Source organism: Myxocyprinus asiaticus, chromosome 4 (genome assembly GCF_019703515.2).
Source record: "Myxocyprinus asiaticus isolate MX2 ecotype Aquarium Trade chromosome 4, UBuf_Myxa_2, whole genome shotgun sequence".
NCBI classification, from domain to species: domain Eukaryota; kingdom Metazoa; phylum Chordata; class Actinopteri; order Cypriniformes; family Catostomidae; genus Myxocyprinus; species Myxocyprinus asiaticus.
This window is the reverse complement of record NC_059347.1, coordinates 31,785,178-31,809,324: the sequence shown is the minus strand read 5'-3', so window position 1 is coordinate 31,809,324 and position 24,147 is coordinate 31,785,178. Positions and strand designations below refer to the sequence as shown.

The following is a 24,147-nucleotide window of genomic DNA, read 5'->3' as shown; positions in this document are numbered from 1 at the left end:
TCAATATTAGGTCAAAAATGGCAAAAAAAAAAAGAAACAATTTTCTCTAGAAACTCATCAGTCAATCATTGTTTTGAGGAATGAAGGCTATACAATGCTTGAAATTGCCCAAAAACTGAAGATTTCATACAAAGGTGTACACTACAGTCTTCAAAGACAAAGGACAACTGGCTCTAACAAGGACAGAAAGAGATGTGGAAGGCCAGATGTACAACTAAACAAGAGGATAAGTACATCAGAGTCTCTAGTTTGAGAAATAGACACCTTACATGTCCTCAGCTGACAGCTTCATTGAATTCTACCCGCTCAACACCAGTTTCATGTACAACAGTAAAGAGAAGACTCAGGGGTGCAGGCCTTATGGGAAGAATTGCAAAGAAAAAGCCACTTTTGAAACAAAAAACAAAAAGAAAAGGTTAGAGTGGGCAAAGAAACAGATAATTGACAACAGATAACTGGAAAAGAGTGTTATGGATCTTAACCCAAGGTGCATGTGAAGTACCCGACAAGACAGCCACATCTATGGCAAGTGCTACAGGAAGCGTGGGGTGAAATGTCACATGAGTATCTGGTTAAACTGACAGCTAGAATGCCAAGGATCTGCAAAGCTGTCATTGCTGCACGTGGAGAATTTTTTTGATGAGAAATCTCTGAAGTAGTTTAAGAAGTTCTGAACATTTTTTTCAAATTGTAATAGTCATTTTTCACATTATTAATGTCCTGACTATACATTGTGATCAGCGGAATGCCACTTTCCATAAGAGCAAAATCTGTAGATTATTCCAAACTTTTGGTCGCCAGTGTATGTCTATACGGTTGCATTTGCACTGGAAGCTTCTGTCACCATGACAAATTCCTTGGCAATAAAGCTCATTCTGATTCTGATACTAAATATAAAATCAATTATTTAATGCTTGCATCTTTCTACTGGGCCTTGAGCAACTGAGCAAAATTTGAATGCAATACAACTGATTACGACTGTGACCAAGCATAAAGTTAATACTTTTAACTAACGTAGAGAAATGCATGCAATGTTTCATTTGGACTATCCAAGGAGTAAAATAAATTTGTGCCAGCTGGGGGTGATTTGGGAAAAAATTGGTTAATTAAAAAAATACGTTTATGAGAGTTATTGATAGGTAATAACAATACTGACTTAAAATATGTATTACGTTTCATTCTGTAGAAAGTAAAATAGGCCAGGAACCGTTTCTATTAACAAACGAGTGATTAAACCAGACCACAGAGCTTTCTCATGGTACTGAAATTTCCTCTGTGCACCTCATGGCGCAACAGGTCGCCAAACAGGACGCAGTATTTAGCATAGGCAGCTTGTAGGCTACAACATTTGTCAAAACATGCAGTTGAACCGGCTGAACACGCTACGCACCCACAGTCGCTCCACCCAATTACAGCTGTCTGCCACACGCGCTCGCGAGAAGAATTCTTCATTCAACTCGTTTAGCAGAAATATTCAAAAGAAATCCGCCGCTTCAATGATATCGCGTCCCCATGTCTTACTCTGGCATACGGGCAAACGTTTCTGGCATTTTTGCGTACTAGGTATGACAAGAAAGCCTTGAACGGGTTTCTCTATTGTTTACGAACGATTTATACTAAGGAAATCGATGCTTTAAATTGCTTTCCTGCTGACAGGGCACGGATTCATACTGAAACGGCACACATACATTTACAGTGACGCGATTAGAGAGTGGATCGTTATCTGTTTGACCAACTGAACCGATCAAAGTGCGCGAGTCTTCTGTCAGAGAAGGTGAGGACGTGGAATAATTTGCCTTGAGGATCGTCAACTTTGGGTATTTAATGGGCACAGATAACGGTAGGCTCTCACGGCATTGTAAAAGACAGAATTATATTAGGACATTTCTACAATGCAGTGTTAATTTAACCTGCTTAAAAGTTTATGTCTGCAACCAACACTGTAAATGTTGTGTATGATTCAATGTTGGTCTTGTCTGTTATTTCACTAATCGCTAAATGCACGTAGGCTACAAGGAAGGACTATGTGGTCATTTAAATTAATGCAACTGTGGATTTGTTAGAATTGCTTAAAAGTCACATTACATAACATATAGTCCTAAGTGGGGTCGGGAGGTCAGATTCTCCATATTAGAATTAAACTACACAGGATAATATAGGGTGTATATCAAGTTAAATAAAACGTGTGCTGCAAATAACTGGCTGATTTAGCTTATTTGGGCATATTTAGCTCAAACAAGTGGATTTCAAATGCTAGAATTTAGAGATAAATAAGTAGTTAACAAATATCCCATTCAATCTTAAAAATAAAGGCTAAATATAAATCTTAAAATTAAATGCAACAGCTAAATCTTAAAAGTGCACTAGTAAAATTTTCCCCATTAAAAAAAAGTTTTACTCCTAAAGAAATACATGGCAATTTTGAAACGTATGTATAAAATCATGACCACTCACATGAGATAAGGTCATATCAGTAACCTTATAAAATCTGTTTTATTGTACATGGAGAGGGTCCCCTCATGGGGGGTGCCATGTTAGAATCACATGAGCAATCGAATACTACTCTCTTAAGCCTAAAGTATACCCTGCAGTATGTGCATGCGCCTGGAATTATTTGCACTAATTAGTGGGTCCACAAGGTGGCAACACTCACAGTTGAGCCGTTGTTGTCACGAAGAAGCGCTAGATGATGTAATCGCCGCAAACTAAAATGGAGACAAAGGTGGAAACTACAACAGTGGATGAGGATGTCAAGAGCACACGTGTGAGGAGGTCAGGAAATACCTTCCTTCATATAACTCGAGTCTGAAGGTATATAAAGACATCTCTATGGGTCTAAACTCCTGAAGACAAATAGTCCACTATCTCATAGCAGTCATAGCACGTATGTGCGTACAGTAAAATAAAGTGTACTTCGAAAGGCTGAGCATTCAACTATACGCAGACGCTAAGAGTTTGCGTTAAAATCGAAGTATGATTTGGGCTTTAATCACAGTAACCACTCTGCTTTTGGACACTTTAACTCTTGGATTAAATTAATCATGGCTGACAGTGAATAGTAAATTTCTACAATGGCATCTTTAACTGAAAACTAATGACTTTGAATGATGTGAATTTCACGCCACTAGGTGTCACTGTAAGTCCAAGATGACACAAACGAAAAGTTACTGAGTGCACCTTTAAAGGGACAGTTCAAACCCAAAATGAAAATTCTCTCATTATTTACTTACTGTCATGCCACTCCAGATGTGTATGACTTTCTTTCATCTGCTGAACACAAATAAAGATTTTTAGAAGAATATCTCAGCTCTGTAGTTCCATACAATGCAAGTGAATGGGTGCCAAAATTTTGAAGCACCAAAATCCACATAAGAGCAACATAAAAGTACTCCAGACAACTCTGGTGGTTAAATCCATATCTTCAGAAGCATTATGAGAGGTGTAGTGAGAAACAGATCAATATTCAAGTCCTTTTTAACTATAAAATTCTCCTTCCTGCTCAGTCATTCTCCTTCTGTTTTTGGTGATTCACATTCTTCATGCATATCACTCCCTACTGGGCAGGGAGGAGAATTTATGATTTAAAAAAATTACCTAAATATTGATCTGTTACTCACCCACACCTATCACATCATGTCTGAACACATGGACTGGAGTCATATGGATTACTTTTATGCTCTCTTTATGTGGATTTTGGAAGTTCAAAATTTTAACACCCATTCAATTGCATTGTGATGACCTACAGAGCCAAGATATTTTTAAAGAAATCTTCATTTGCATTCCGCAGAAGAAAGAATGTCATACACATCTGGGATGACAGGAGGGTGAGTAAATCATGAGAGAATTTTCATTTTTGGATGAACTATCCCTTTAAGTAATATGATAAAACCTCAAGCTAAATGTTCTCAACTAGAGGCCCAAGACCACAACTGGCCTTAGCAAACATCCAATGGGGCCGCAAGATGACTAACAATTATTTAATATGGTAAGGTATATAAGGTATATAGAAGGTACTTCTTCGTTGGCTTCATGACTTCATGTTTCCCTCTCTCTGGTGAAAATGCACCAATGAGCTCTCACTAGGACAATTGTTTTTCACCAGTGAAAAAAATTTACCATTTGGCAAATTAGGCAGTTATTTGCAGCATGTTCAAAGAACACAGCTAAATGGTTAACCTAGACATTTGTACAATAATTAAAACACTGAGGACAGTTTGTGAGTTTGTCAAACTAAAGACCAATCTTACATCTACAGACAAATCTCTTAATCTGTTTCTTCTCTCTCTTTCTCTCTTTTGCATCCTATCTTTCTCAGTTCCTGAGATAAAGGGACAGAAGTCTCATTGGAAGGAGTTTATTGAGGATATAAGTGTTTTACAATGGGTGCTTTCATTTCTGTTTTTGGGTGAGACCTGTGGCAAGCACCTGCATGCACACACACAGAAAATGCAAAAAAAAAAAAAAAAAAAAATGTAAAGGGACAGTTCACTCAAAAATGAAAATTCTCTTATCATTTACTCACCCTCATGCCATGCAAGACGTGTATGACTTTCTTCTGCAGAACACAAATGAAGATTTTTAGAAGAATATCTCAGCTCTGTAGATCCATACAATGCAAGTGAATGGTGGCCAGACCTTTGAAGCTCCAAAAAGCAGATAAAGGCAGCATTAAAGTAATCCATACAACTCCAGTGGTTTAGTTAATGTCTTCTGAAGCGGTCCAATTGGTTTTGGGTTTGTAATATTTAGACCTTCAGAGTTCTGGCCACCATTCACTTGCATTGTATGGACCTACAGAGCTGAGATATTCTTCTAAAAATCTTTGTTTGTGTCCAGTAGAAGAAAAAAAGTCATACACATCTGGGATGGCATGAGGGCGAGTAAATGATAAGAGAATTTCATTTTTGGGTGAACTATCCCTTTAAATGTTATATAGCAATTTACATAACTCGTGCTTCTCATTGTCAGTAGTACTATTGCTTCTATGTAAAACATAAATATCAGTTCTGATGGTATTTGGCACACTGTGTGTATATGCAGGAGTGTCTTGTCTATTATTGATGGTCTACTTGATGTTCACCTCACTGTGGCCCCTTCCCACTCTCTACTTCACCTGGCAGATTTACGATTGGCACACACCTGAGACAGGTAAACCCAGGTCTATAAACACAAATTTACAATCCTATTCATCATATACAGTTGAAGTCAGAAGTTTACATACACCTAAGCCAAATACATTTAAACTCAGTTTTTCACAATTCCTTACATTTAATCGTATAAAACATTCCCTGTCTTAGATCAGTTAGGATTACTACTTTATTTTAAGAATGTGAAATGTCAGAATAATAGTAGATAGAATGATTTCAGCTTTTATTTCTTTCATCCCATTCCCAGTGGGTCAGAAGTTTATATAAACCTTGATAGTATTTGGTAGCATTGCCTTTAAATTGTTTAATTTGGGTCAAATGTTTTGGGTAGCCTTCCACATGCCTCTCACAATAAGTTCCCATTCCTCCAGACAGAACTGGTGTAACTGAGTCAGGTTTGTAGGCCTCCTCGCTCGCACACGCTTTTTTTTTTTTTCCAGTTCTGCCCAAAAATTGTCTATCAGATTGAGGCCAGGGCTTTGTGATGGCCACTCCAATACCTTGACTTTATTGTCCTTAAGCCATTTTGCCACAACTATGGAGGTATGCTTGGGGTCATTGTCCATTTGGAAGACCCATTTGTGATCGAGCTTTAACTTCCTGGCTGATGTCTTCAGATGTTGCTTCAATATATCTATATAATTTTCCTTACTCATGATGCCATCTATTTTGTGAAGTGCACCAGTCCCTCCTGCAGCAAAGCACCCTCACAACATGATGCTGCCACCCCCATGCTTCACAGCTGGGATGGTGTTCTTTGGCTTGCAAGCCTCACCCTTTTTCCTCCAAACATAACAATGGTCATTATGGCTAAAGGACATTTCTCCAAAAAGTAAGATCTTTGTCCCCATGTGCACTTGCAAACTGTATTCTGGCTTTTTATGGTGGTTTTGGAGCAGTGACCTCTTCCTTGCTGAGCAGCCTTTCAGGTTATGTCGATATAGGGCTTGTTTTACTGTGGATATAGATACTTGTCTACCTGTTCTTCCAGCATCTTCACAAGGTCCTTTGCTGTTGTTCTGGGATTGATTTGCACTTTTCTCACCAAACTTCGTTCATCTCTAGGAGACAGAATGTGTCTCCTTCCTGAGCGGTATGATGGCTGCGTGGTCCCATGGTGTTTATACTTGTGTACTATTGTTTGTACAGATGAACGTGGTACCTTCAGACATTTGGAAATTGCTCCCAAGGATGAACCAGACTTGTGGAGATCCACAATTTTTTTCTGAGGTCTTGGCCGATTCCTTTTGATTTTCCTGTGATGTCAAGCAAAGAGGCACTGAGTTTAAAGGTAGGCCTCAAAATACATTCACAGGTACACCTCCAATTCAGTACACCTCCTATCAGAAGCTAACTGGCTAATTGTGAAAAGGCTTGACATCATTTTCTGGAATTTTCCAAGCTGCTTAAAGGCACAGTTAACTTAGTGTATGTAAACTTCTGACCTACTGGAATTGTGATATAATCAATTAAAAGTGAAACAATCTGTCTGTAAACAATCGCTGGACAAATTACTCATGTCATGCACAAAGTAGATGTCCTAAACAACTTGCCAAAACTATAGTTTGCTAATATTAAATTTGTTGAGTGGTTAAAAAAATGAGTTTTAATGACTTCATCCTAAGTGTATGTAAACATCTGACTTCAACTGTAATATGTCACACACATATTATACACTCTTTGTGTTGTGCAAAGGATACAAGTGATTAAATGCCAACATACTAAATTCATTAGGTGAACTAGGTGAGCTTAGATGTATGCTCGCATGAGATGAAGGCTACAGTCAGATCAGTGGCCTAAAAAAAGCTGTTTTATTCTACATGGAGTGGGGTGATAGTTATGGGTTGAATCTAAGAATGTCCATCTTACTGATCTGTGCAGTATGAGATGGAGAAAAACATACAAAAAGGTACTAAATATAAGTTAAACAAACAGCTTCAATGTTAAGCGGAAACTGTTCATAAACAAACTTCATTCATCCACAAATATAGGTACCTGTACAACAGGGAATAAGAAAAGTAAGCGAAACATAGCAAAAACGTATTCAGTCCACCTGAAGTGATTTTGCTTTGGAGCTATTATTTATCATAGTGTGGCTGTTTGTGTCCACAAGGTGGCAGGCAAACAAAGTTTGTGAGAAGCTGGGAAGTATGGAGACACTTCAGAGACTACTTCCCTGTGAAGGTAACCAACACAACTATTGTAACCAATAAATTATTCGAGACATATTCTTCTAGCACCGCTTTAATTTTTACTAATCTCACACTTGAATCCTCTGTGCCTCATACCCCTGTTTGTCTCTTTCTTTCTCTCTTGAACTCTCTACCCCTCAGCTGGTGAAGACTGCCGAATTGAGTCCCAGTAAGAACTATATTCTGGGTTGCCACCCCCATGGTATCATGTGTGTGGGAGCATTCACATGTTTCAGTACAGACCATAGTGGATTCGCCAAGACCTTTCCTGAAGTGCGCCCCACTCTTGCAATCTTGGCCGGACTTTTCCACCTTCCCCTCTTCAGAGAATATATTATGTGTGCAGGTCAGTATCTACAAGAGAATGGGTTAGAGAGAAAGTCATTTATTTTTTTATGTTAAAAAGGTCTCTAACATAAAGGCATTAATTATTCCTCTGTTACCATGTATGGAAAAAATCGGGTTGTAGGGAGATTTTGTTGAATTCTTTCTCACCTATTTCAGAGCAGGATCTATATAAAATTATACAGCAGTTGAAACCATCTTGTTGCCATACAGATGTTATTCCTTTAAGACTTTTCAAGGAAGTTACTGGGACATTAGGCCCTTCTTTGTTGTCTGTAGTAAATAGTTCACTTGTATTAGGATGTGTCCCAGAGGAGCTGCGATAGAGTAACCGCTTTTAAAGCAGCCCTCATTAGATCCTTCTCAAAATCTCAAAATTATCTTTCATCTCAGAAAAGGGGCCTGGGTAGCTCAGCGAGTAAAGACGCTGACTACCACCCCTGGAGTCGTGAGTTCGAATCCAGGGCGTGCTGAGTGAATCCAGCCAGGTCTCTTCAGCAACCAAATTGGCCCGGTTGCTAGGGAGGGTAGAGTCACATGGGGTAACCTCTTCGTGGTCATTATAATGTGGTTCGCTCTCGGTGGGGCGCGTTGTGAGTTGTGTGTGTGGATGACGCGGAGCCTCCACATGCGCTATGTCTCCGCGGTAATGCACTCAACAAGCCACATGATAAGATGCGCGGGTTGACAGTCTCAGACGCAGAGGCAACTGAGATTCGTCCTCCACCACCCGGATTGAGGTGAGTCACTACGCCACCACGAGGACTTTGCCCAAATCCCAATGCGCTCTTTCCAAATTGGTGAGAAAAAGGGGGAGAAAAAACTACTGTTGAAAGCAGTAGCTAAGCAACTATTGAAGGTAGTGACGGATAACAATATTTTTGTGAAATTTTAGTCAGGATTTAGAGAAACCACAGTACAGAAACTGCCCTTCTTAGGGTGACCAATGACTTCTTGATGGCGGAGGATGCTGGAGAGTGCACCATTTTAGAGTTGCTTGAATTAAGTGCAGCGTTTGATACATTTGATCATTCAGTTTTAATTGATACATTGAAGAGATGGGTGGGAATATCTTGGGTGGCTTTAGATTGGTTTGTTTCCTACTTGTCGAATAGGAAATTTGTAGTATCTGTTGGAGATGAGATGTCCTCCTCTTCAACAATAAATTGTGGTGTTCCGCAAGGATCGTTGTTAGGGCCAATACTGTTTTCTCTCTATATGTTACCACTTGGTTCAGTGATTAAAAAATACAGCATAAATTTGTATTGCTATGCAGATGACCTACAATTGTATTTGTCATTGGATCCCAATGATCTAACTAATTGAAATGTTCTTCAAGATTGTATAGTAGATAGAAAAAAATTGGATTGCATGTAATTTTCTGCAGTTAAATTCTGATAAAACAGAGTTTGTTATAATCGGTCATGGTTTAAAAAAAAAGTCAGATTGAGTCAGCACTTAATCAGGTGGTCCAGCAGGTGGTAAGAAATTTGAGCATCTATTTGAATACAAAATACAATTTTGAAAGTCACATCAGGAAGTCAGTTCAGTCTTGTTTTTATCAGTTAAGGAACATTTCCAAGGCGAGACATGTTTTGGGTTTTAGGGATACAGAGAAGCTCATACATGCTTTTATTTCATCTTGAGTATCATCATACTTTAAATCAATGCACTTTAGCATGGCTACAATCAGTGCAAAATGCTGCAGCTAAACTTTTGACACAGTCTAGGTCTTTTAATCATATTACTCCAGTTTTAGCTTCCTTACATTGGCTACCAATTCATTTTAGGGTTGATTTTAAGATTTTATTAATTACAGTGCTGTGGAAAAGTATTTGCCCCCATTCTGATTTATTCTGTTTTTGTGTATTTTTCATACTAAATTGTTTTAGATCTTCAAATGAGATATAACATAAAACAAAGGCAACCCGAGTAAACACAAAATAAAGTTTTCAAAATATATATTTTTTTTGTTGAAGCAAAAAAGTTATCCAACACCTGTTTTACCCATGTGGTTGGTAGATTGTGAGGCACGGTGTGGAAGTTGCAAGGCGTGGGGCGATAGTCTGTGTTCCGCGACTGCTACAGGGTCCTTGAATAACGTATAACATGCGAGTAAGGGCAGCCGGGGGAGTTTCTGGTGACCCCCTAGGGAGTTGGTGCCCTATGCAGATTGCATAGTATGTGTATAGGGAGTGGCAGTACTGCTCACACCATTACACTACCACCACCATGCTTGACCGTATGTATGATGTTCTTTTTGTGGAATTCTGTGTTTGATTTACGCCAGATGTAACAGGACCCGTCTTCCAACAGTTCCACTTTCGACTCATCAGTCCACAGAACATTCTCCCAAAAGGTTTGAGGATCATCAAGGTGTGTTTTGGCAAAATTCAGATGAGCCTTAATGTTCTTCTGGGTTAGCAGTGGTTTTCGCCTCATCGCTCTTCCATGGATGGCATTTTTGACCAGTGTCTTTCTGATAGTTGAGTCATGAACAGTGACCTTTATTGATGCGAGAGAGGCCTGCAGTTCCTTGGATGTTGTCCTTGGCTTTTTTGTGACTTCCTGGATGAGTCGTCGCTGTGCTTTTGGAGGGATTTTGGAAGGTCGGCCACTTCTGGGAAGGTTCACTACTGTGCCAAGTGTTCTCCATTTGGAGATAATGGCCCTCACTGTGGTTCTTTGGAGTACCAGAGCCTTTGATAAAGCTTTTTAACACTTTCCTCATCATTTCTGGAATTTCTTTTGACCTTGGCATAGTGTGCTACTGGGTGAGACCTTTTAGCCAACTTCATGCTGCTGAAAAAGTTCTATTAAGGTGTTGATTTGATTGAACAGGGCTGGCAGTAATCAGGCCTGGGTGTGTCTAGTCCAGCTGAACCCCATTATGAATGCAGATCCATAGATTTGGGGATTTAGTAACTAAGGGCAAATACTTCTTCACATAGGCCCAGTTGGTACTGGATAACTTATTTGCTTCAATAAATAACATTATCTTTTAAAAACTAAAAGATATGTTAGATTTGGTTTGAATTTAATATGAGATGTACACAAAAACAGAAGAAATCAGGATGGGGCAAATACTTTTCCACAGCACTGTACATCTAATATAAAGCACTGCATGGTTTAGCACCAGAATATTTAGCAGAACTTTTAAGACCTTATGAAACAGTTAGAACTTTTAGATCTTCTTGTCTGTTGGCTGTTCCAAGATCAAGATGCAAAACAAAAGGTGATAGAGCTTTTGTAGTAAAGGACCCCATGATTATGGAACAGCCTGCCATAGAATATAAGATCTGCTGAATCCGAGTCTGTTTTTAACTCATTTGTTTAGACTTGCTTTTGCTTCTTTGTGAATTTTTGTTTTTACCTTGTGTTTTGATTGTCTTGTGCAAAATTACTTAATGCAATTCACCTCAGAATAAAAATTTAAACAAAGTAAGGAATATTTCTGTAAAAAAATAAAATAAGTCCTTTAAAAAAAAAAATGTATCCATCTACTTCTTTTTAGGTCTGTTGCCTGTCAGTAAGAAGAGTTTAGATTATGCACTGAGCTGTACTGGTGTGGGTAATGCTGTGGTCATCATTATTGGTGGGGCAGAGGAATCTCTTGCCTCAACTCCTGGAGTAAACACCGTAGTCATGAGACAGAGGAAAGGCTTTGTACGATTGGCCCTTAAACATGGGTGAGAGACAGAGAACAAGATCAAGACAAGAAGATTGTACCAATTGACTGAAATAAACCCTAGTTTAAACCCAAAGTGCCAAAGGCTAGTGTCTAGGTTTCACTGCTTAAATAATCCCACTCCTTACATTGCAATTTTAATAACTTAGTAAATGTACCTAAGAGTCAATATATCAATACATTGCTCTAAAAAGAGGATGGCACTAATTTTGATATAAATAAGAAATAGAAGGTAAACATCCAAGAAATAAAGCTGCATGATGTAACCTGACGGTTAAGAATTGGCTCTTAATGCAACGCCTAGTGTTAAAACAAAATTCAGAAAATAGCAACTTTATTGTATCATGTCATCTTTATTATAAGCAGCAGACATTGACAAAAACAAAGCAAATGACTATACTTAATCACTTTCTTTATAAGACTGTTATTTTTAATTACATTATATAATGTACTTTTATGTACGTCACTTGACTACATTTCCCCCCTTGTTGTTTACTTAGGGCTGACCTGGTTCCTGTGTACTCTTTTGGTGAGAATGAGCTGTTCCCGCAGGTGGTTCTATCTGAGGGCAGTGTGGGCCGACGACTCCAGGCACTTTTTAAGCAGGTTATGGGTTTTGCTCCATGTCTCTTCACTGGGGGACGCTGGCTGCTCCTGCCCTACAGAAGTCCTGTCACCACAGTGGGTTAGTTGGAAAGACTTGCATCTCACATCATTTACTTTTTCATCAGTAATGAATTGAGTTATAAAGATGTTGCTGAAAGTGCCCCTTACTATGCTGTCTGCTACTTAAATGTTGAATAAAACTGTTATTCAGATTGAAGTAGCACTTTAGTAGATTTTTGGATGTGTAATTGTAAATCCTCCATTGTTTTCATTTATTTTCTTCGCAGTTTTACTCTTAGACAAACATACATTTTCAAGAATTTCACACACCATTGCACTTGTGTATATGGCTGTGTGACAATAAAGTGATTTGATTTGATTTGATTTGACATAGATAATGGACTTTACCTTTATCTTTTTCAGTAGGCCAACCCATTACTGTGCCGGTGGTTCGCAGTCCATCTCAGGAACAGGTGGATTATTACCACAACGTGTACATGGAGGCGCTGTCTAAACTTTTCCACACTCATAAGACCAGCTGCGGACTGGCTGACACACACGAGCTACGCATCATCTAGAAATATTGGGGCCACACATACTTACAGATACAGAAACACATGCTCAGGGTTCTGCCTGAGATAGTTAATTTGGGAGGATACTTATTTCTATGATGTTTCTGTGTGAATGTTTTTAGCTTTTTTGGTTCTTCAAGTAATGTTCAAAGCACAGTATGGGCCAAGGCCACTGCATAAAAATGTATGATTGTAATTTGGGTTCTAAACCAGAATGAAGCTCTATTTATATGAATCTACATCTGTGCCCTTTAGCACAAAAACACTTAAGTCATCCAGGATGAAAGCAAAAACATTTGCTGACCTCTATCAGAGTCCTGTTCTGAAGTTCTTCCTGCTGAAGTACTGTAAAACTTGATATGTTAGTGCTAATTGTGAAGATAAATGAGTGTGCCTTTCCAGTTCAGATTTATTTTAATATAAGTATGGATGATAATGTCTTTTCTTTAAAATGTTTTAGAGTAATAATTCTGTGGCATTTATGTGCCATGTCTTAAAAGTGGGCTAACTCTAATTAACACAATGGGCCAGAATTGACAAAAGGATATCACTTCTAAGCATTTATTTGATTCAGACATTTTACAAAAAGGTATAAACATATATGTACAGATTTATATTACAAAATTAAGAAAATTAAATGAACTGTAAAAATAAAAATCACAAAAATGTTTACAAAAAGCACTGACATGCTGCAGTTTCCTTTAGTTATGATAAATCAAAAGATCAATGAATAAGCCATTTTATTCTCTAAGTATATATTTAGACTCTTTAAACAAGATGCAAGTGTTTCCTTCTTACCAAGTGGGGTTGCATTTAATTGTAGAAAACATTCCCTGTCTTAGGTCAGTTAGGATCACTACTTTATTCTTAGAATGTATGTAAACGTCTGACTTCTACTGTAAGTACGTACAACTCAACTGCTTGTGTTTTTGTCAAATTCTTTATTTGTTATTTATCAGATTATATGGAATTTGATCTGGAATGCAGCCTGTGTGTTGTACACAGGAGTGCAGAGATGACAGGGTGTCATTTTAGGGAGGGTGTTAGCCATGGCTAAGGCTGCTAGTAATTTATATCAACATGTCAAGTTGATGTTTTTAATGATTGCAATTTAAAGTGCATGTGAATGGCTGTGATGCTTTTAAGAAAAACTTAACTCTGAAGAGAGACTGTAAGATAATCTTAGTGAAATATGACCCAAAACTCAAGCATTGCTCTTGATAGCGGTTTAGTAGAGATGAACAGATCATACAGTCCACTTCAGACACCTAAAAGAACAAGGGACATTTTTTACACACAATTCAACTTGCCCAATCCTATCAGTTTATGGTATGAAGTGTCTGTGTCACAAGGTGTGTAAGTATTATCTGTGTTTAACCTTGCTTTGATATGTGTGCCCCGTCTTGTGGTGTCTGTTTGTTTGTGTGTATGGTCTCAGATTGTTTGTACTATTTGTGTTGTCTTGTGTTTGTTACTACTATTTGGTCTCATGTTCAGTGTGTTGCCCTCCCCCAACACGTGTTAGAGATTGTGTTACCTGGTCTCATGGTGAGTTCCTAAGCAGCGGACACAACAGTAGCGAGCTCCACATGACACACATGTGTAGTTTGAAGGAAAGCCGCACACTGCACAGAAATGGCGCTGAGGAAACTTGGAGGGCTCAGCACATGCAGTCAGATAGTTTGGACCCTCACTAACACTCAAGTCCTGAAAGAACGAAGAAAGCAAAGCAGTGGTCACACTAGGCTTTGAGCAGGCGAAATAATTTGGAACATCACAACGGACCAGGTATGATGTCATGTGCAAGGGCATCTGGTTTTGATAAATAATAAACCACAAATGACATTATACTAAAGATTTTACATTATACCATCTACTCACTTTCCAGCAACAAAAGCTAAAAACACACAGCTTTGAAATAGGTATTCTTTGAATAAAGCCAAAAGGTCAGTGTGTGACATTTCGATCTTCTATTGGTTGCATGTTTTCTCGTCATCCAGATTCGCAGGTCAGCGTAAAGGGGCGATCAGACTAGGTTTTGAGCGCGCAATTGTTTTTCGGGCAACGGACCAGGATATGATGTCATACAGGAGGGCTTCTGGTGTCAGTAAATATAAACATAACAAATAACATTATATTAAAAATTAATATTTTTCACTTTCCTACAAAAATAAAACACATAGCTTTGAAATATGTATTCTTTGTATTGAGCCAAAAGGTCAGCGTATAATGTTTACCAAATTTGAACTTTCGGTTCGCAGCGTAGTACGAAATTTGTTTGCACAAGGTTGCGTTTCCGGTCTCCTGCGTTCGGATGTGTTTGAATGAGAGTTAATTGAGCACAAATTGTAGTGTGACCGCCCCTTAAGAAGATGAATCTCATGAAATAAAAATAAAATGTAAATGCATGTAGACATTTTACTTTTGGCAGGGTTTTTGTTGTTTTTCTACAATTCTTAATGGTGATTCTCATATCTGTAATACTGTAATTTACAGTACAAAATAACTAATGGCTAATACAATCAGCATAAATTGAAGGCAGTAAAACAAATACAACCATGACAAAAAATACTTCAATATAAATAATATATAGTATTATTAGTAGGAATAGTATTTTTTGCATTAAAGTAATGAGAATGAGATTTTATTAATTTTTTACATTACAGAAGAGGGAAAAATGCTTAATTTCAAATAAATAAATAAATAAATAAACATGATCCAAACATGTTTTTGACAGTTTTCCTGATATTCACCCAAGAAGTGTGAAATAACGGTTTATATCTCTATCTAGACCAGGGGTGGGGAACTCATTTGGGGCAGGGGGCCACATTGGCCACAATATCACATTTGACGGGCCGGGCCATTAGCCTACCCAACATACTATCATTTGTTATTATTAACTAAATATTTAACTTAATCTGATCAATTTAATCATGTTTGTTCAAGTGATTAGGCCTAGCAGGGATGCTACTACTATGGTTGTAACTTTACTGCAAGTGTATGCTCCTAAAAACTACCTACACATAGAACAATCTGTGCTGATGAAAAGCCCTAAGACACAAAGACAAACTTGTCCTACCAAGATTCAATTCAACACTTTATTTATCACCCAAAATGGAATTCTAATGTAGATTTACAACAAAAATTGACAATGCATGTCAAGGCTCCCACGGCCAACACACAACATGGATGATACAAGCAGACCTGTCATTTCACCACATCACTATGAATGAAATACACTCAAAAGTACTTCATCCTCAATTTTTTTGAAAATTTTAAGGAAAACAGTAAGGCAAAATAACAATTAAATGTAACTGAATGAGTATGCAAGGCAACTAAGTAGATTTGGACCCTATATCTGTGAAAGGTGTAATAATAAACATAAAACAATATTATAACCGATTGTAGACATTCTTGTATAGCTGAATATCAACAAGAAAAAGAAACAGACATACTAAATCTGGGGAGGTCAGGGGGAATTTATCCCTACTGTTTAGAGCTGCCTGACACCTGACACCTTTTGACTTTAACCAACATATCTATATCAGAAGTGAGTCTTTTGAGCAGTCGCCACTTTCATGATGTTATTTAAGTGATTGTGTGTCAGGCGACTGTGTAGTTTGGATTTATTTATGTTCATTACAGATAAACCCTGTTCATATACAGGTGCATCTAATAATAAATATATCAGAATGCCATGGAAAAGTTAATTTATTTCAGTAATTCAACTCAAATTGTGAAACTTGTGTATTAAATAAATTCAGTGCACACAGACTGAAGTAGTTTAAGTCTTTGGTTCTTTTAATTGTGATGATTTTGGCTCACATTTAACAAACACCCACCAATTCACTATCTCAACAAATTAGAATATGGTGACATGCCAATCAGCTAATCAACTCAAAACACCTGCAAAGGTTTCCTGAGCCTTCAAAATGGTCTCTCAGTTTGGTTCACTAGGCTACACAATCATGGGGAAGACTGCTGATCTGACAGTTGTCCAGAAGACAATCATTGACACCCTTCACAAGGAGGGTAAGCCACAAACATTCATTGCCAAAGAAGCTGGCTGTTCACAGAGTGCTGTATCCAAGCATGTTAACAAAGTTGAGTGGAAGGAAAAAGTGTGGAAGAAAAAGATGCATAACCAACCGAGAGAACCGCAGCCTTATGAGGATTGTCAAGCAAAATCAATTCAAGAATTTGGGTGAACTTCACAAGGAATGGACTGAGGCTGGAGTCAAGGCATCAAGAGCCACCACACACAGACGTGTCAAGGAATTTGGCTACAGTTGTCGTATTCCTCTTGTTAAGCCATTCCTGAACCACAGACAACGTCAGAGGCGTCTTTCCTGGGCTAAGGAGAAGAAGAACTGGACTGTTGCCCAGTGGTCCAAAGTCCTCTTTTCAGATGAGAGCAAGTTTTGTATTTCATTTGGAAACCAAGGTCCTAGAGTCTGGAGGAAGGGTGGAGAAGCTCATAGCCCAAGTTGCTTGAAGTCCAGTGTTAAGTTTTCACAGTCTGTGATGATTTGGGGTGCAATGTCATCTGCTGGTGTTGGTCCATTGTGTTTTTTGAAAACCAAAGTCACTGCACCTGTTTACCAAGACATTTTGGAGCACTTCATGCTTCCTTCTGCTGACCAGCTTTTTAAAGATGCTGATTTCATTTTCCAGCAGGATTTGGCACCTGCCCACACTGCCAAAAGCACCAAAAGTTGGTGAAATGACCATGGTGTTGGTGTGCTTGACTGGCCAGCAAACTCACCAGACCTGAACCCCATAGAGAATCTATGGGGTACTGTCAAGAGGAAAATGAGAAACAAGAGACCAAAAAATGCAGATAAGCTGAAGACCACTGTCAAAGAAACCTGGGCTTCCACACCACCTCAGCAGTGCCACAAACTGATCACCTCCATGCCACGCCGAATTGAGGCAGTAATTAAAGCAAAAGGAGCCCCTACCAAGTATTGAGTACATATACAGTAAATGAACATACTTTCCAGAAGACCAACAATTCACTAAAAAAAAATTTTTATTGGTCTTATGATGTATTCTAATTTTTTGAGATAGTGAATTGGTGGGTTTTTGTTAAATGTGAGCCAAAATCATCACAATTAAAAGAACCAAAGACTTAAACTACTTCAGTCTGTGTGCATTGAATTTATTTAATACACGAGTTTCACAATTTGAGTTGAATTACTGAAATAAATGAACTTTTCCACGACATTCTAATTTATTGAGATGCACCTGTATGTAGGTACTTCCAAACATGCACAGAGGCAAAGGCTGCTAGTTTGGCATATTGTGTATCAAGATATGATAGAATGTGTGCAATTCAATATTGGCAAATTTTTCTTTCAAAACAGAATTGCACTGTAAGTCAATCAGTTCCATTTACAGATCGGCTGGAACATCAGCGGGGTTATTAGAGAACGGCGAAGAAAATAGTCTGATTTTTGGCTCAAACTGATGCAGTTCTTGAAAACACTGCTGAAATTCATTCTTTAGGTCTGATATTTTGAACCTGAATCGTGCAATGTTGCCATCGCTGCTGGTGTCTTTCAGTTAGGAGAAATGTGCAGGGTTGTTCTCTGAAAGCTGCATCTCCCACATGTCAAGTTTCCACTGAAATGCACGAATGTCATCAAAGTACTCTGTTAAAAGTTTATCTCGACCTTGCAGTTTGGTGTTAAGAATGTTCAAATGGTCAGTGATGTCCATCATAAAGGCAAGATCCTGATCCAGTCCGGGTCATCCAATTCACTCAGCGCTTTCCCTTTATGTTTCATGAATGATCCAACTTCCTTTCACAATTCATAAAAGCGCTTGAGGACCACTCCTCAGCTTAATCGTCGCACATCCGTATGGTAGGGTAGGCCATGGCTAATATCCTGTTCATCAAGCAAGGCATCAAAATGACTGTGGTTCAGCCCTCTAGCACGAATGTTCACTGTTTTAGTCACCACACTCATGACATGGTCCATTTTTAGTGACTTACTGCATAATGCTTCCTGGTGAATAATACAATTAATACCCCAAAACTCATTACCTCCACACGATTTATTTGTGAACAACCCCTCCTTTTCTTCCGCACACTGAAGGGGTGCCGTCCGTTATGATGTCAACAGCACAAGCCCAATCCACTCCTGGCTGGTCCAAGGACCCAACCAGGCAACTGAAAATGTAATTGGCAGTGGTAGTGTCTGTCACTGGAATAAGTTCCACAAACTCTTCTGTGATTTTCAAACATTCGTCTACTCCCCTGATAAAAACGGCAAGTTGAGCCACACTATTTAAATCTGTGTTCTTGTCGATTGCAATGGAAAAGCATGTGAAAGTTTTAACCTTGTCTTTTAATTGACTGTCCAAGTTGTGTGCCAATTCGGTGACTCTGTCAGCTACCGTCTGCCGCTTGTCAGGACATACCAGTTCAGCTTCTTTGAGCATGGATGTTTTAACGAATTCCCCTTCAGAAAAAGGCTTTGAATTCGATGCAATTTCTTGGGCAATAACGTAACTAGCTTTTACAGCAGCATCATTCATCTCCCAACTATGAGTAAAAACAGACTGTTGCTTCTTAAGTGCTGCAACCAACTTATTTATCTTTTCTGTCCGTGCCTGCCTAGTATACTGGATGTACTTTTTTGCATGGTTTGTTTCATAGTGCCGTCGAATATTATATTCTTTGAGGACCGCCACTTGCTGAGAGCAAATTAAACATATGGGGGGTTTTTTATTTCCCAGAAGAAATATTCTGTTGTCCATTTATCTTGAAATACACGGCATTCAGAATCCACCTTCCGTTTCTTTGAAAAAGACATTTTCACACGATGCACAAAGATAACCTGCAAGGATTACTTGGTTACCGGCTAATGTTACAGCCCATCAACACAAACGCGAGGACCTCTAGTGGTGATAACAGTAACTGCATCTGCATGCGGGCAATTCTGCAACTGCATTAAATTTCATTCACTTCGGCTGTGGGCCGTGGGGAATCATTTGGCGGGCCATCTGTTTTGCACCTCTGATCTAAACAATCCTGCAGCCTAAAATCCTGAGTTTAGCCTTGGGATACTTTCTCTTGTACCCAGCTCACATCACTACAGTATATGAGTGGCAAATACCTTACCTCCTCCTCTAAAAGAGTCTGGAAGTTTTTGCGGAACCTCTGTTTAAAATGATCACCCCTTGTCTTCTTCCTCCGCTTGCCTTTAAATAAACATGTATCAGGAGAGAACAATACAGAGAATACAACCGTCAGCGTCACAGAGTCAGACATATTTCGAAGCAGTTGAATACTGTATGTGCAAATGAATGGGGCTTGATGCATAACACCGACTCGATTCGTTACCGGATTCGTTGGTCTCGTCGAACTGCGGCAGTCGCTTGACAAGCTGCGGGAGGCTCGCGTGAGGGTCGTCCTGAAAGTTGTCTTTCTCTAGCGCCTCGAGCTGGCGAGTCAAACGTCGCTGCCGCGTGGCGCTGTCCAGCACGCGCCTCTGGTTCGGATCCTGCGAGCGAACTAAGAAGGATAAATCATCATGTTATGAACTAAAACTAATAAATCATGCTATAAATTTGCTGTGAACAATGCATGTTGTCCGAACTGGACTAACTGCGTGATGCACAGCCAAGCTGACTGCTCATTACTTGCTCCAAAAAATTAGTAACATTGTGAACGAACGAGATTTGAAACATATCTCTCCTGAATTGCGTTTTTGGCTTCATGCTAAATTATCCGTTATTTAATTTATACGTTTACATGGATAGCACACATACCGACTATTTTCTTCTCCGCCATGCCCGGAAGTTGAAAAAAATAATTACCAGAGATATTTTATTCTGCTTGTAATCTTCACGTTTTTACCATAGGAGAGAGCGTAACGATCAACTAGCTTGTTACGACAGTAAGTCAATGTTTGGGGAGAGCCGTAAACTGACACCTAACTCTTGCCAAATTTTCCTCGTCTTCTCTTATAAAACAGCAATTTTATCATAGTAAACTCCACACATAGTTAATTCCAAGCATCTCTTCCAAAAACGGCCTTTTGTCTGCGCGCCAGTGTACCGCTTTTTCTAACCTTGTTGGATTAAATTGGTAAAAGGGCTCTACTGGAATTACCAACTACTGCTGTTGCTCGGAGACGCGGCTGCTTCTTCTTCTTCTTGTGATAATTTATGGCGGTTCGCAATTTGTGCGCATTACTGCCATCTAACGAACTGCACTGCAATGATGGCTCCTGGAAAAGGTGAGAATTTTGCTGCTTGGGATTGGCACTTTGCAGTTCATCTCACAACCAAGACACAGTGATCATGAAGCACAGTGACCTTGTATAAAAGTTGGCATGTAGCCTATATATATATATATATATATATATATATATATATATATATATATATATATATATATATATATATATAGGCTACACACCTTATTTATATATATATATATAAGGTGTGTTCACATCATGTCAGAACTACTGTAATTACGAGATGGGAACGTGGAGGTTCTACTCGGAGCCATTATGTCCTCAGACCTCGTAAGTTATTTGTTTCTATGGCAACACTTATAACGCCATAACGGCTTTGTTGTTGATAACAGTAAAATTGTATCACTTCATTAATTCACCTCTATATGCTTTTGCTAAATGTTTAAGAACAAAAATAAATTATCCAGGCATCAATGGCATAATAAAATAGCATATTAAACAGAAATATGTTCACTACATACAGCTGTTGAAGGTAGTGAATAAGGCCGCTGCCATATTGGTTCTTTTTACGTGACATTACGACTGTCAAGTCAGAGCTTTCATAGAATTCTGAGTTTACACCTTGTAATTACGAGCTCTACAAAGACGTGAACGCTTTTTACAAGTCGGAATCTCATAATTACGGTAATTCCGTAAACGGTGAATGCACCATTAACCACTGAAGTCGTATGGATTACTTTATGATGCCTTTATGTGATATTTGGACCTTCAGAGTTCTGGCCACCATTCACTTGCATTGTGAGGACCAGTGGCAAAATATTCTTCAAAAAATATTCATTTATTTTTTGCAGAAGAAATAAAGTCATACACATCTGGGATGCCATGAGGGTGAGTAAATTATGAGAGAATTTTCATTTTGGGTGAACTATTCCTTTAAGATACAGCGAATCCCCACGTGATTGTTTTTATTTTGCCTCTAGAGGCCGCTGTTGTAGAGCTAAGCCGTTCTGACATGCAGCGATGTATTTGACAAGTTTAGTAGCAATACTAGTTTTATCATCAAATCCTTTATGACACTATTTTTTTATACAAATATATATATATTTTTCTAGTAAAACAGGTTCATGCAGAGTGTAGCTCACATGTTTTTTCTTACTTTGTATTTCCCTTTGTTATTTCCTTATATATAATATGTAAGAGATTACCTAATTCATTAACTAATGTTAACAAATTGAAGCTAATTGTAGTGTTACCTAGAATTAATCTCCAATCTGAATTAATCTAAAACAATATTATGTAGACAATATCACACAATTAACTTATACTATAATAACTATACAACTTTAAAATGCATTTAAGAGATTATGGGGCACAACATCATGCATATTACAATGTTTAAATAATATACAGGAAAGTTCACACTTGTGCCATCTGAAAAACTGTTAGCAAATTAAGAATTTCCTATAGAAAATTAAAATGTGTATTGATGGCAACCAAGTGGTTGTTTTTTTCCTCCTTCAATATACAATCTGTCTGGTACAATTTTCAAGTTTACTATATCAGGATATCTATTTCTTTGTTTATTACGATAGAAATGAGTACTATATTCATAAAAATAATTACTATATGTGGCAGCGGGGGTGTGGTCAAGCGTCCGTCCGGAGAGAGAGAAAAAAGTAAGGGCGCTTGCACCTGAGCTAAATTATGTCTAACACCTGTCTCTAATTACAGTGAGCACGGGGAGAGCGGCATAAAAGAGCCACACCGCCAGCAGACCAGGGAGAGAGAGAGCCTGGGGCCAGAAAGTGATTGTTGTGAAGCTGAAGAGATTATTGTGAACTAAGAACTTATTATTGTGAAGCTAAGAATTTATTATTGTGGAACTGAAGAGAATAGTGTGTGAAGCTGTGAGCGCTGAAGTGTGGTCATTAAAATCCTTACCAGTGAGTGGAGCAACATGCCTCCCGTGTCCTTCTTATCGACTGCCGTTACATTGGTGCCGAAACCCGGGACCTCAGATGGTTGAAGATGGACGGAAGTCGCCCCGTAGAGTCCTCCCAGTTGGCGGAGATCCTCCAGTCCCTTGCTGGCCTACATCAGAACCACCAGCAAACCCTGCTTGAGCTCCGGCAAGACCAAGATCGCCGGTTTGTGGAGCTCCTACGGGCTCAAGCAGATGACCGGCATGCGATCCGGAGCCTCCTCAGCCAGGAGGCTGCCCCAGCTGCGACCCCGGACACCTTCACACCGTTGCCCCTGCCCGCGTTACAGAAGATGGGGATGGCGGACGACCCAGAAGCGTTCCTTGATCTTTTTGAGCGCACCGCCGAGATCTGGGGCTGGCCGCTCGGCCAGTGGGCGGCTCGACTTATTCCGCTGTTGTCCAGGGAAGCCCAGCTCGCGGCTCAACAACTGCCGGCAACGAGCCTCCTGGCTTATGGTGACCTAAAAAAAGCCATCTTGCAACAGGTTGGGCGGAGTCCGGAAGAGAATCGTCAACTCTTCCGGAGTCTGAAGCTGGAGAAGTCCGACCGCCCGTTTGCCTTCGCCCAATGGCTACGCGACGCCTGCCGGAGATGGCTGCTAGCGAGGGACCGCGGTGTCGACCAGGTGGTACTGGAACAGCTAATACATCGACTGCCAAAAGTGACGGCGGAGTGGGTCTAGTGCCACCGCCCGGCGTCGCTGGAGGAAGACGTCTGGCTTGCGGAGGACCACATGGCGGTGATCCCGAGGGCGGATGAGCCCTCCTACACTCTCCCCTCCCCCTGTGTTTTCCCCTCTCTCCTCTCGTTCTGCTCTCTCCCCAGGGCCCGTTCCTGCCAAACACAGGCGAGGAGGACCTCCACCATTGAGACCAGTTCCCCGGGCATGGGAGGCGATACCTTCCTCTGCCCTGATGCCCCGCCGCTGTCCCTCTCAGGTGGGGGCGCCCGCCGACGCAAGTGCGGGCATAGCGCCTGGGCCAGCATGCTGGAGGTGCGGAGACCCGGGCCTCTTCCGGGATCAGTGCCCTCTGATGGAGCTGGGGACGGTGGTACGGGTCTCCGACATCCCGCAGGCTGCCCCCAACAGGGCCGGAGCGTACCAGATACTGGTAAGTGTCAAGGGGGGTACTCACCAAGCATTGGTGGACACCGGTTGTAATCAAACCACTATCCACTAACGCTTGGTTCAACCCGAGGCTTTGGGCACAGCTAAAACGGTGAGGGTGAAGTGTGTGCATGGCGATATTCACAAGTATCCTGTGGTGACTCTTACGATTAAATTCCAGGGGAAAAAGCATAGAGTGGAGGCCGCGGTTAGTTCCTGCCTCACCCATCCGCTGATTTTGGGGATGGATTGGCCTGATTTTAGAAATTTATTGAAGGGAATTTATGTGGGTAG

General features: G+C 39.8%; 2 protein-coding genes across 7 annotated transcripts; one reads left to right on the top strand and one right to left on the bottom strand.

The window, feature by feature from the left end:
• The first annotated feature begins 1,355 nt into the window (after positions 1–1,355).
• LOC127433001 (diacylglycerol O-acyltransferase 2-like) lies at positions 1,356–13,231 on the top strand. Of its 5 annotated transcripts, none has more exons than XM_051684582.1 (8): positions 1,356–1,563; positions 4,316–4,405; positions 5,041–5,148; positions 7,261–7,331; positions 7,481–7,685; positions 11,199–11,373; positions 11,873–12,057; positions 12,402–13,231. In XM_051684582.1, exons 1-8 carry the CDS (start codon positions 1,359–1,361, stop codon positions 12,554–12,556), a joined length of 1,194 nt encoding a protein of 397 aa, XP_051540542.1. In that variant the 5' UTR covers positions 1,356–1,358; the 3' UTR covers positions 12,557–13,231. The 5 variants fall into 5 exon arrangements, with proteins under 5 accessions (XP_051540542.1, XP_051540571.1, XP_051540551.1 ...); XM_051684591.1 differs by having other exon boundaries at positions 1,422–1,840; XM_051684600.1 differs by lacking the exon at positions 1,356–1,563 and adding an exon at positions 1,850–2,811.
• LOC127433080 (zinc finger HIT domain-containing protein 1-like) lies at positions 13,090–20,487 on the bottom strand. 2 transcript variants are annotated; one of them, XM_051684736.1, is made up of 5 exons: positions 20,330–20,487; positions 19,890–20,072; positions 19,680–19,759; positions 14,088–14,257; positions 13,090–13,818 (listed from the first exon to the last, which is right to left on the bottom strand). In XM_051684736.1, the coding sequence occupies exons 1-5, from the start codon at positions 20,349–20,351 to the stop codon at positions 13,797–13,799; spliced, it is 477 nt and encodes a 158-aa protein (XP_051540696.1). In that variant the 5' UTR covers positions 20,352–20,487; the 3' UTR covers positions 13,090–13,796. The 2 variants fall into 2 exon arrangements, with proteins under 2 accessions (XP_051540696.1, XP_051540704.1); XM_051684744.1 differs by having other exon boundaries at positions 19,902–20,072.
• Positions 20,488–24,147: the final 3,660 nt, after the last annotated feature.